Source organism: Mus caroli, unplaced genomic scaffold (assembly GCF_978045245.1).
Source record: "Mus caroli unplaced genomic scaffold, Mus_caroli_1 scaffold_75, whole genome shotgun sequence".
In the NCBI taxonomy this organism is placed as follows: domain Eukaryota; kingdom Metazoa; phylum Chordata; class Mammalia; order Rodentia; family Muridae; genus Mus; species Mus caroli.
The window spans coordinates 118,880-131,969 of NW_028227330.1; the positions used below are offsets into that span (position 1 = coordinate 118,880).

Here is a 13,090-nt window from a genome sequence, read left to right on the forward strand (position 1 = left end):
CTACATTGACATCTCGGAAATTTCCGCGCAGGAAGCTCACCTGACCCCATCCTGGTTGAAGCCTTGGGTTCAGAAAAACAAGCTGGACTCCCGAGTCCTAGCTTTCCACCACTCACCAAAAACAAAACAAAACAAAACAAAACAAAACAAAAAAACAAACAAACAAAAAAAACCCTAAGATAAATATGTTGGGGGGTGAACTGCAACCCTTGGCTCCTCCCAAGATCTATCCAGAGATAGAAGAACCTCCAGAATATTGTAACACCACACCCTCATAACACTAAACGGTCTCTCCCAGATACCTCACCAGGGTACCACTGGAGACACGGGGGAGGGTCCAGCTGCTGGAACACAAGACAAATGAGCATGGAGCCCAGAGAGACTAGACTCAACAACCTTGCTGGCTTTAGGTACTTATGGCCTACTCCAGCAGACCTCGGAACTGCAGCCTCTTCATTACTGGTCTTTTTCCTTCTCTGATCTTTATAATTGGAAGGCAAATCACGCCGCCTTCTCTGAAAACCCCTCTACCCTTACTAATCTAATGGAATCTCTCATGTTCTCTCATCAGACAACTTGGGATGACTGTCAACAGCTTTTAAGGGTTATTTTTATCACACAGATAAGAAAAGGATTCTGCTGGAAGTAAGAATGAATGTGCTGGCGGCAAATGGATGGCTGACACAACTTCCAAATGAAATAGATGCATGCTTCCCCCTCTGACACATAGTGACTGGTACCCTAACAGGCCTGAAGGTAGTGAGCAGTTGAAATTTTGGCGCAGGGATACATTACCAGGAATGAGAGGAGCTGACAGACAACCCAGCAATGTGGCCAAGGTAAGAGGGATCCTACAAGAGGAAAAGGAGCAGAGTTTCTAGAGTGCCTCTTAGAAGCATACAGGCCTTACACTCCCTGTGTCAGAGAGCCAGCAGGCCGCTCTGGCCATGGCTTTCATTGGGCAGTCTGCTTCTGCCATTAGGAGAATGTTACAGTGTCTAGAGAGTCTGTAAACACTATCTTTGCAAGATCTGGTTAAGGAGGCAGAGAGTGTACCATAAGAGAGAGACTAAAAAGAAATAGGAGAAAGAGAATAGAGAGCAGCTGAGGCAAGAGAAAGTAGATGAGATGGAAGGCAGGCAAGAATTTTAAATAGGATTTTGGATACATTTGCAAGTGATAAGGAAGTTTATAAAAAAGTTGGAGGGAGAAGGCAGACAGGGTACCTGGGCAACACAGGGCCAAAAAGACCTCAGAACTCCATAGGACCTTTACGACCACCTCTACATAAGGACCAATGTGGGTACTGTAAAGAAAAGGGACACTGGGCAAGAGACTGTGCCATGAAAGAGACTGATATCAGAACAACTAAGTCCTTACTCCAGAGGATGATGACTAGGGGATATGGGGCACAGACCCATTCCCTGAGACTAGTGTAAACCTAACTGTGGAAGAGACCCCTACGACTTCCCTTCTTGGTATCAGAACAGTTTTTTCAGTCCTGACAAAGTCACTAGAGAAATTGAGTAACCAGAAAAATGAAGTAATTGGGGCTACTGTTCAGAAACCATTCTCACCTTGCGTGGTAGCACATGCCTTTAATCACAGCACTCGGGAGGCAGAGGCAGGCGAATTTCTGAGTTCGAGGTCAGCCTAGTCTACAGAGTGAGTTCCAGGAGAGCCAAGGCAACACAGAGAAACCCTGTCTAGAAAACACACACACACAAAAAAAAGACAGAAACCATAATCTTGGACCACTGATATGAAAATTAATCTAGGAGTAAGCCAAGTAACTGATTCCTTCCTCATCATTACTGAATGCCCCTCCACATTGTTTAGAAGAGACATAGTAGCAAATTTAAAAGTCCAAATAAGCTTTTCTTTTGAAGGAACTTCAATCCCTTGGCAAGCCTCTATCTCTATAATTTGAACTTTAAAATTAGAAGAAGAATATAGATTACATGAGCCTCAATCCCTGTCAAGAAAAGTATTAGAAGGGACCAGGTAAGGGAGATATCCTAAATGCTGGGCAGAGACGTGGGATATAAGAGAGGCAAAGAGGGTGCACCCCATCATTGTGACACTGAAAACTGATACAACAATACCCCATGAGCAAAGAGGCCCAAGAGGGCATCAGACCTCACATTCATAGTCTCTTAGAACTTGGTGTTTTGGTCCCTTGTCAGTCTTCCTGGAATACTCTGTTGCTACCAGTTAAAAAGCCAGGCTTTGCCACCCTGGCACTCTCTACCATACCCCCTTACTAAAGAGACTGTGACTTTCTCATGGACCCCCAAAGACCGGAAGCCTATAAAGAGATTAAAAAATCTTGCTTAGTGCATCAGCTCTAGTCCTGCAAGACCTGACCTAGCCTTTCATTCTCTATGTAGACAAAACAGCAGAAATAGTGAGATGGGTCCTGACCCAAGATCTGTGGAAATAGAAACAACCTGTGGCCCAATTGTTAAAAAAAAAAAAAAAAATTAGACACAGTGGCCAGTAGATGACCATCTTGCTTAAAAGTTATCGCTGCTGCTGTGTCAGTATTTTTCAAAGAGGCTGACAAACTGACTCTAGGCCAATGAACTATAGTAGTAGCCCCTATATCCCCATGCCTTAGAAAGCATCATTAGACAGCTGCCTGATTGCTGGATGACTATTGCTCACAGGACCCATTAACAGAGCCTTTTACTGACTGAAAGAGTATAGTTTGCACCCCCTCCTATCCTGAATACTGCCACCTTGCTGCCGGAAGCCTACGACTTCCTACAAGTACACCAAGGTATAGACATCCTGGCAGAAAAAAACTGAAATTAAGAAAGACCTCACTGACCAGCCATGGCCAGGCTGCCCTAACTGGTACACAGATGGTATCCGCTTTTTGGTTGAAGGTAAAAGAAAAGCAGGGGCAGCAGTGGTCAATGGAAAAAAAACCGTTGGGGACAGCAGCTTGCCTGAAGGCATGACAGCCCAGAGAGAAGAGCTAATCACACTCACCCAAGCCTTGCAGCTGGCCAAAGAGAAAAACATCAATATCTACAGAGACAGCAAGTATGCTTTCACCACTGCTCACATACATGGGGCGATCTATAGAAAACAGGAGTTACTCACATCTGATGGGAAAGATATTAAAAATAAAAAAGAAATCTTGAACCTATTAGAAGCCAAACACTTTCGAAAAAAAACCTAACTGGCCATCATACATTGCACCCATCTCCAAAAAGGTCATGATGCCATAGTGAAGGGAAATCAGATGGCTGACCTTGCTGCCAAACATGCAGCCCTAGGAAAAAAAAATAAAGAACTTAAAAACCATTATAAACTCAAAGACGCAGGCTTGGACTACATGCTAGAAGATCAAGAACAGAAAAAAAAAATACCTCAGATATGTGTATATACTACCCAAGGAGTGGCTAAGACCCAAGATGGTCACTGGATCCTGCCCACCAGAGAAGGGTTACAATATGTAGCCAATCTACACAGGCTCCCCCACTTGGAAACTAAGAAGCTAAAGAAATTGTTAAGAGCTCAAACTACTATGTTACTAGATTGCCAGATGTTGCCCAGGAGTTTTTTAATGAATGCTAAGCCTGTGCCCTCACCAATGTCAGGCACCAGAATAATGCTCCCCAGAGGGGGTTTAAGAGGTGACAGCCTGGTACATTCTGAAAAGTAGATTTCATTGAAGTTAATTTAATTTCACCAAGTACAGTAATAAATATCTATTACTTTTTATAGACACCTTTTTAGGCTTGGTCGAAGCCTTCCCCACTAAGAAGGAGACCAACAATGTTGTGGCAAAGAAGATATTAGAGGAAATGTCCCCATCATTTGGCATCCCTAAGGTACTTTCATCAATCAAGTGCCCCTTCTTCTTTGCCCAGGTAAGCCAAGGGTTAGCCAGAAAATTGGGGATCGATTGGAAGTTACATTGTCCCTATAGACCCCAGACATCAGAACAGGTAGAGCAGATGAATAGAGAATTAAAAGAAACCTTGACTAAATCGGCTTTAGAGACATGCAGAAAAGATTATGAAGCTCTCCTTCACTTCACCTTATTGTGAGTATGGAACACCACAGAAAAATTTAATCTTACACCCTTTCAACTCCTCAATTGGGGACCACCTTCCTTAACAGAAGCAGGGGGAATGTTTGACCCTGGTGTTCCTTTTTTTGAACCCCTGCTAGCTCGCTTAAAGACCCTAGAACTGGTCAGAAAAATGCCTTGGAATTGCTGAAAAATAAAACAAAAAAAAAAAAAGCAAAAAACAAACAAACAAACCAAAAAAACAAAAACAAACAAACAAACAAAAAACACCTACCTGCTGCTTTTGGCAAGCCCCACCACCGCTACTCCAGCAGGTGCTGGGCTCCTGCACCCAGCCCACCATGGCTCACTGGCCCAGTGCTGCTCATATTCACCAGGCAGTGCACAGGAACCTCCTCCCTCCCTTGTACCAAGAGAAACTTTTGTCTCATTCAAGTGCATTTTGAGGCTCTCAAGGTTACAAATCCTAGAGCTGTGACCTCATGTTGGCTTTGTTTGGCAGCTGGGCTAGCGGTTATTTTTCCTAGTTTTAAGACTAGAACTATGTAGAAGAAGTAGTGGGGAATGTGAGACTCCAACTTAGAGCGGTTCTCCCTGGAAGGTAAAGCCCCTGGATATTCCCCAAGCTTCTTGTCCCTGATCTCTAACAATGCAGTCAGAAAGAAGCTCTTTGTTATTTATAGCCTGCAAAAAGCCTTTTTGTTTCTGAGCCTTACAGCCTGAGATGTGATAATTGTAACTTTACGAAAGACATCCAGGCAGAGAACCACATTCCTCCCAACTATTTCCAACTCCTCCCAACTCTTCTCCCAACTCCTCCCATCTGTTCCCAACTCCTCTGAACTTTCATCCCAATTCCTCAGCCAGCTGTTAAAAGCCCCCTTCTGTCACAGCTCAGGGTCAAACTCCCCTGCCCTGCACGGTGGGAGGAGTTTGTCCTCAGCTAGCTGATAATAAAACCTCTTTCTGTTTGCATCAGGTATAGTTTTCTCTTGAGTCATTGTGGTGCTGGCCAGCTCATTCCGGGACTTGAATGGGCTTCAGTGGAGGTCCAGTTTCGGGGGTCTTACACATGGAGACCTAATACCAATATTCTTCAAACTATTATGCAAAATCAAAAGAGAAGGAATTCTATTGAGTTTATTCTATGAAGCCAGATTACAATTATATTCAAATGATACAAAGACCCAATGAAGAAAGGAAACTTCAGACCATTTTCCTGTATGAATATCAAAGCAAAAATACTCAATAAAATCCTTGCAAACTGAATCAAAGAATACATCAAAACGATCATCCATCATGGTCAAGTAGGCTTCATCCCTGCGATGGTTTAATATATGGAAATCCATCAAATTAATCCACTATAGAAATAAACTCAAAGACAAAAACAACATGCTCAACTCATTAGATGCTGAGAAAGTATTTGACAAAATGCACACCCATTTATAATGAAAGTCAAAGAAAGATAAGGAATGTAAGGCCCGTATCTAAACATAAAAAAAAAAAAAAAAAAAAAAAAAAAAAAAAAACAATGGACAGCAAACCAGTAGCCAGCATTAAACAAAATGGTGAGAAACTTGAAACAATCCCACTATATCAGGGACTAGACAAGTCTGCCCACTTTCTTCCTACCTATTCAATATAGTAGTTGAAGACCTATCCAGAGTAATTAGACATCAAAAGGAGAACAAATGAATAAAAATTGGATAGGAAGAAGTCAAAATATCACTATTTCCAGATGATATGATAGCATGTATCAGTGACACAAAAATTTGCCAGAGAAATCCTAAACCTGATACACAACTTCAGTGCTGTAGTTGAATATAAAATTAACGCAAACAAGTCAATGGCCTTTTTCTACACAAAGGAAAAGCAGGATGAAAAACAAACTAAACAAAAAACAAACAAACAAACAAACAAACAAGAAAACACCCTTCACAATAGTCACAAATAATATAAAATACCTTGGTGTGAATCTAACTTATGAAGAGAAAAATACATATGGTAAAAACTTCAAATCTCTGAAGAAAGAAATCCAAAAGGATCTCAGAAAATGGAAAGATATCCCATGCACATGGATTGGAAGGATTAATAGAGTAAAAATGGGTGTCCTACCAAAAAAAATCTATAGATTCAATGCAATCCCCATCAAAATACCAACTTAATTCTTCACTGAGTTAGAAAGGGCAATTTGCAAATTCACCTGAAATTCACAAACAAAAACAAACAAACAAACAAACAAACAAAAACAAAAACAAAACAAGACAAAAAACAACCCTAAGATAGGAAAACTATCCCCAACAATAAAAGAACCTTTTGTGGAATAACCATGTGTGAACTCAAGCTGTACTACAGAGCAATTGTGATAAAAATGGCATGGTACAGGTAGAGTGATAGACAAGTAGATAAATGAAATAGAACTGAAGACAGAGAAATAAACCCACACACATATGGACACTTGATCTTTGACAAAGGAGTTAAAACATTCCAGTGGAACGAAGACAGCATTTTCAAACAGTGGTGCTGGCTCAATCGGCAGTTAGCATGTAGAAGAAGGCATATTGATCTATTCTCATCCCTTGTACAATGCTCAAGTCTAAGTGGATCAAGGAACTGTACATAAAACCAGAGACACTGAAACTTATAGAGAAGAAAGTGGGGAAGAACATGGAACATGGGAAAAGGGGGAAAATTCTTGATGAAAAGAAAAAAAAAAGAGCAGCAATGGCTTGTGCTGCAAGATTAAACATGGAAAAATGGAACCTCATAAAATTGCTAACCTTCTGTAAGGTCAAGGACACTATCAATAGGACAAAACTGCATCCAACAGATTGGGAAAAAAAATCTTTACCAATCCTAAATAAGATAGGGGTCTAATATCTAATACATATAAAGAGATCAAAAATCTGTACTCCAGAAAATCAATTTTCTCTATTTTTAAAAATTGGGACAGAGCTAAACAAATAATTCCCAACTAAGGAATACCGAATGATTTAGAAGCACCTAAAAAATATTCAACATCCTTAATCATCAGGGAAATTTAAGTCAAAATAACCCAGAGATTCCACCTCACACCTGTCAGAATGGCTAAGATGTAAAATTCAGATAACAGCGGATGCTGGCAAGAATGTGTTGAAATATGAACACTCCATTGCTGGTGGATTTGCAAGCTGTTACAACCAGTTTGGAAATCAGTCTGCTGGTTCCTCAGAAAATTGGACATAATTCTACTAGAAGATCCAGCAATAGTCCTCCTGGGCATATACCCAGAAGATGTTCCAACTTGTAATAAGGACACATACTTCACTATGTTTATAGCAGCCTTATGTATAATAACAAGAATCTGAAAAGAAATCAGGTGACTCTCTTCAGAAGAATCAATATAGAAAATATGGTACTTTTTCTATAATGAATTACTACACAGCTATTAAAAGCAATGATTTAATGAAATTCTTAGACAAATGGATGGATCTGGATGATATCTTCCTAAGTGAGATAACCCAATCACAAAAGAATACACATAATATGCAATCATTGATAAATGGATATTATCCCTGAATCCCAGAATGACCAAGGTAAAATTTGCAAAACCCATGAAACTCAAGAAGAAAGACCAAAGTGTGATTATGTTGTTCCTTCTTAGAATGGGGAACAAAATACCCATGGGAGGAGTTACAGAGACAAAGTTTGGAGCTTAGACTGAACGAATCCATACACTGCCTCACTTGGGGATCCATCCCATAAACAGCCACCAAACCCAGATATTATTGAAGATGCACCAAGAGCTTGGGGACAGGAGACTGATATAGTTGTCTCCTGAGAGGAACTGCCAGTGCCTGACAAATAAAGAAGTGGATGTTCACTGACATCCATTGGACTGAGCACAGGATCCCCAAATATGGAGCTAGAGAAAGTACCCAAGGAGCTTAAGGAGTTTGCAGGAACTTAGGAGGAAAAAAAAAACATAAACTAACAAGTACCCCCACAATTCTCTGGGACTAAACCACCAATCAAAGAAAAGAAATAATGGGGCATATGGACCCAGCTGCATATGTAGCAGAGGATGGACTAGTTGGTCATCAATGGGAGGAGAGCCACTTGTTCCTATAAAGGTCCTATGCCCCAGTATTGGGAAATGCCTGGGCTAGGAATTGGGAGTGGGTGTGTTGGGGAGCAGGGGAAGAGGGGAGAGGACAGGGGATTTTTGGAAGGGAAAGTAGAAAAGGGGATAACATGTGAAATGTAAATAAAGTAAGTATATAATAGAAAAAGAAATGAAATAATTTATTTGCAGGTATTATGAAATAAATTCATGTATGGCAAACATATTATAGGAACTATGTTCAGGTTTTTTCCTGGGGCAAAATCATAACAAGTTATTGTTTCTCAACATATTGTGACTATAGTTTCAAGAGTAGGTATATGTGCTGCTAAAACTCATGTATAAGAATAGATAAATATAGGTAAAATTAGAAATGAAGTCTATGAAAACTCTTAACAAAGATTTCTTCCATTTTAGGAGACTAGGTAAAGGTCTAATGAAATGCAGGACACAATTAATGCCCAACACTGGATATGCTATACCTTTAGTAAGAGACTCCTCTGAAACACTTATGTCATCTTCTTCATCATCACAGTCCAAAAGTAATAAGTAACCTTCCTTTGGTATCACCATCATTTTCTTAAGTGCCATTCTTCTCTTAAGAACTTAATAGTCCTCTTAGTTTAAAAAAAAATAAAAATTAAAAGGAAAAAAAAAACTTAGTTATCTGAATAAAAGGTATCATTTAAATAATTAAAATGACAAAAAATCAAATAATTATCTTAGCTCAATGAAAGATCATTTCTTTTGTTTTTTAACATATAGTATTTTTAATCATTTGTCTTTATCAGAGACTTCTGTATATATATTCAATATGGTGATGCATATATATGTGTGTTTGTGTATATACACAAATATACACATACACACACACATACATACACACATATACCCATACACTCACACACACACACACACACACACCCATATATATATATATATATATATATATACTTCCCAGGAACATTTTCTCCATGTATCCTATTTATCATGTCCCTTTCCCTCACAACTTGTTTCAAAAACTTCTTTAACTTATTTAAAAAAAAAAAAAAAAAAAAAAACCTCCTTCAGAACCAAAGTTAACAATCTGCCATTTCTCAGTTTAAAAAAGACATAACCTGGCCACACTTCAATATGTGATTTCTCCCCTCCTTCCAGAAAACGATGAGCAAAATTTGTTCGCCTGTAATCTTTGAGGCATCTGAATTTTGGTCATATCTCCCATACATACTTTTTAAACAAAACATAAGCAATTCTGTTTATCAGTTTATCTCAGTCTAAGGTAAACTCATAGTTCTATCCAGAAAGATAACGAACATGGTAACTGTATGTTCATATCAAAAAGACCCAACGCTTAGTCTACAAGAAACACTCACCACCACCACCCACACATAAAGGCCTTATATTGGAGAAAATGGGGATTTGGGGAAGCCGAGGATTTCAAACATCTGAAGATTGTAAGTTCGAGGCCAGCCCTAGACAGGGCAGCCGGAACTACAAAGATAGATCCCATCCTACAGAAATAAAATTGAGAGAAAAAGCTGAACATGATAGGGCAAGTCTTTAATCCCAATAAATGGGCAATTGAGATGGAAGGATCCGTGGTCAGAATCCATCCCAGTTGACTTATGAATCTCTTGCAATATCTCCTCTTCTTCTTTTCATTCATTCTTCTTATACAACTCTACTGTCTGCAATGTCCATAAAGTGTATATCAAAGGAACACACCGTAGACAAGACAACGAGGAGGGAGGAATTCTCAGTGTGTTTCTAATGGATCCTGAACAGCACACAGGACAAGCGCCAAGGCTTCTCACCCATGGCTCCCTGGCCCCCGACCCCTAGTCCTGCAGCCGGCTCTCTGATCCTATCCCAAGGCCCCAAGCTTTTCTCTTCAAAGGGTTCCCAATCCTCTATGCCCCTGACCTGTTCAATCCTCTTCCATGAATACTGTCCTCCACTTTCCATTCACCCTCAGATCCCAGAGGAAATGACTATGAGGAGCCTTTTCCTCACATAATGGCCACTTGGGCCTGAGATGCCCCACCCCGTAACACCTCGATTAACTGTCCAACAATCATGATCAGAGCCAACTATCACTTACAGATCATCTAAGAGATGAACACCTTCCAACCGCACCCTTCCGTGATCAGAGCCTCAAAGGAAAAAAAAACGTTGTCAGGAGCCAGGCCCGGATGGAGGTCTCTAAGGACCCTTTGTGATGCCAAATGGACAAAAAAGGTCTCACCCAAGGCCTGCGCTGATTGGCTGAATATACCCTGCGCATGCGTACATTGAGTACCAGGTACCATCATTTTGAAGGGAGTTTTCAGGAGGTGGGAATAAGCTACTGGCTTTAAGACAAATGATTTCCTGTTTATAGGTTGATAAGCCCTTACAAACTTGAAAAACTTGAACAAATGTGTAACATATGAAACACTGCAAATGACACTAGTTAATTTCAACTGTAGAGGCTCTTGTAAGCATTTTTGGATTTTATTTATTTATGTGCGTAAGCATTTAATGTTGTGGACTTCTGCATGTACATACGCAAACCAGAAGATTCTATGCTGTCCTAAGAGTTCAGAAAGGAGCATCCAGAATCCCTACATCCTCTGGCACCCTCCTGTATCCACCTTCCTAGTATTGAGCTGTATTAGAAGAGTGTGCTAGGCAGTGCAGGCCGTCTCTCTCACTTATGTGCTTAGCCTCTCAGGCCCTCTCTCTCACTCATACATTAGGCCTTGCAGGCCCTCTCTTTCACTTATGTGCTTGACTGGGCAGTCCCTCTCTCTCACTTATGCCTCTGTTGCATACAGAGGCTGGAAGAGAGCACTGATTCTCTGAAAACGTGACTGTGCACAAACTGTGAGCCACTATGTGGGTGCTTTGTGCCCCGTCCTCTGCATAGAACAGGTGCTTTTTTGTTTGTTTGTTTGTTTGTTTTTGTTTTTTTGTTTTTTTTATTATTATTTTTTTTTTTTTCTAAACCGGGTTTCTCTCTGTAGCCCTGATTTTCCTGGAACTTACAACAGGCTGGCCTTGAATTCAGAAATATTTGGCTTCTGCCTCCAAAATGCAGGCATGAACCACTACTGCCGAACCAACAGTTGCTCTTAATAGCTAGTTTTTCTTTTCTTTTTTTCAACTAGACTAGTGTGTATTTCATGCATCCTAGGGCATTCTGTCCATTTACTTTCAATGTTTTCCTACTTGTATATTAGTTTTTCAAAAAGGCTATAACTTTAAAAAAGACGAAAGAGGGATATATGGGCTGGTTTGGTGGAAAGAAATGGAAGGAAGAAGTTAGGCATAATAATAATAATAATAATAATAATAATAATAATAATAATAATAAACAATAATAGAAAAATTTTAAAGTTTTTAAGTCTATCATTATTAAAATGTGTGAGTGCTCTGTTTATGTGGTCACCTACATGACAGAAGGGGTATCAGATCACTTTATAAATGGTAGTAAGCCACCATGTTTTTGCTGAGAATTTAACTCAGGAACTGTAAAAGATTATCCAGTGCTCCTAACTGCTGAGCAATCCCACAAGTTCTAGAAATAGTTTTGATTTAAGTTTTAATGCATTATGATAAGAAAATATACATAATTTCAATTTGTATGAATTTGTTAACATCTAAAAGAATATTTTAGGTAAACAGACTTACATCACATTCTTATTTTTCTTTTGTACCACAACTCCTCTAGCTGATGCCCACTCAAAACCTATTAAACCTTTCAATTTTTATCATGTTCCTTAATATTTATAAAATATTGTAACAATAAAATGAATATTAACATTTTTTTTGATATAACACAACAATCAATTGAATAGTCTTATGTAGCAATACTGAAAATACATTTTTCTCAATATAAATTTTAAATAACTCCAAATATATTAACTGTATGATATTTTAAAATAATATATCACTATTAGTTTTTTTAATGAACATAAATAGTATTTTTTTTGTTTTTTTTTTTGTTTGTTTGTTTTGTTTTTAGTAGACCTTAAAAATCTTTACATACAGATTATGCTAACAGGACTCTGAAGCTGCCTTGTGTGAGGCTAGTCCAATGACTGGCAAATACAGAAGTAGATGCTCACAGTCACCTATTGAGTGGAACACATGGCCTCCAATGGAGGAGCTAGAGAAAGTTCCCAAGGAGCTGAGGGGATTTGAAACCGTAAATAAGGAACAAATTATGAACTAACCAGTACCTCCAGAGCTTGTGTCTGTAGTTGAATATGTAGCAGGGGATAGCCTGGTAGGCCATCTGTGGGTGGAGTGGCCCTTGGTTTTGAGAAGGTTATATGCCTCAGTACAGAGTACTTCCAGGGACAGGAGTTGGGAGTAGGTGGGCTGGGGAGCAAGGACAGGGAAGGGTGTAGGGGAATATTGGAATGTAGATGAAGAAAATTTCTAACAAATAATGAAATTTAAAAAAAAAATCGTGGCTTACTGTGATTCAAACAAAATAAGAACAGTTTATGAACACTGGATTTCATTGTAATAAGGATCTACTTGAATTTCCCTCACATCACCAAAGAATTTTACCTCCATAGTAGCTAAGATAAGAGTTCACATTTCTGCTGCACCAAGGAATGAATTGTAGGCATGATTTTGGATAGTAATTTCCTGCTATGGTCAAAGCTATTTGACTTGAGTGATTGTTGTCATTCTCAGAATACATGTTACAGCGTACATTCACTTAAGGAATAGTGTGTGTATTAAGATGGTCTATCCCTGAAGTCATTCATCAACTGTTTCAATGAAGAATGGTTCTGCTTGGAGGGTGACACAGAAGTTAGTTGAGGGTAGGATTCATTTTCATTGGATGTGATTTTTTTTCAAAAGCATTCATCTCAGAATAGTAGTAACTTATGAAGTCCTCTTCTTCAGAATTGATACAATAATAATAAATATCAAGCAAA

The 13,090-nt window shown here is 39.2% G+C and overlaps 1 protein-coding gene across 2 annotated transcripts in view; it reads right to left on the reverse strand.

Moving 5' to 3' along the window:
• The window catches only part of LOC146999667 (X-linked lymphocyte-regulated protein PM1-like), a 29,104-nt gene extending 18,756 nt beyond the window's left edge, over nucleotides 1-10,348 (reverse strand). Inside the window, exons 1-2 of one of the 2 annotated variants that reach the window (XM_085834462.1) lie at nucleotides 10,255-10,348; nucleotides 8,633-8,765 (exon numbers count right to left, since the gene is read on the reverse strand). In XM_085834462.1, the coding sequence (XP_085690588.1) occupies nucleotides 8,633-8,741 (109 nt within the window). In that variant the 5' untranslated portion in view covers nucleotides 8,742-8,765; nucleotides 10,255-10,348. The remainder of the gene's footprint in view (nucleotides 1-8,632; nucleotides 8,766-10,254) is intronic. The other variant, XM_085834463.1, reaches the window with a different exon arrangement.
• Between the last annotated feature and the right edge of the window lie 2,742 nt (nucleotides 10,349-13,090).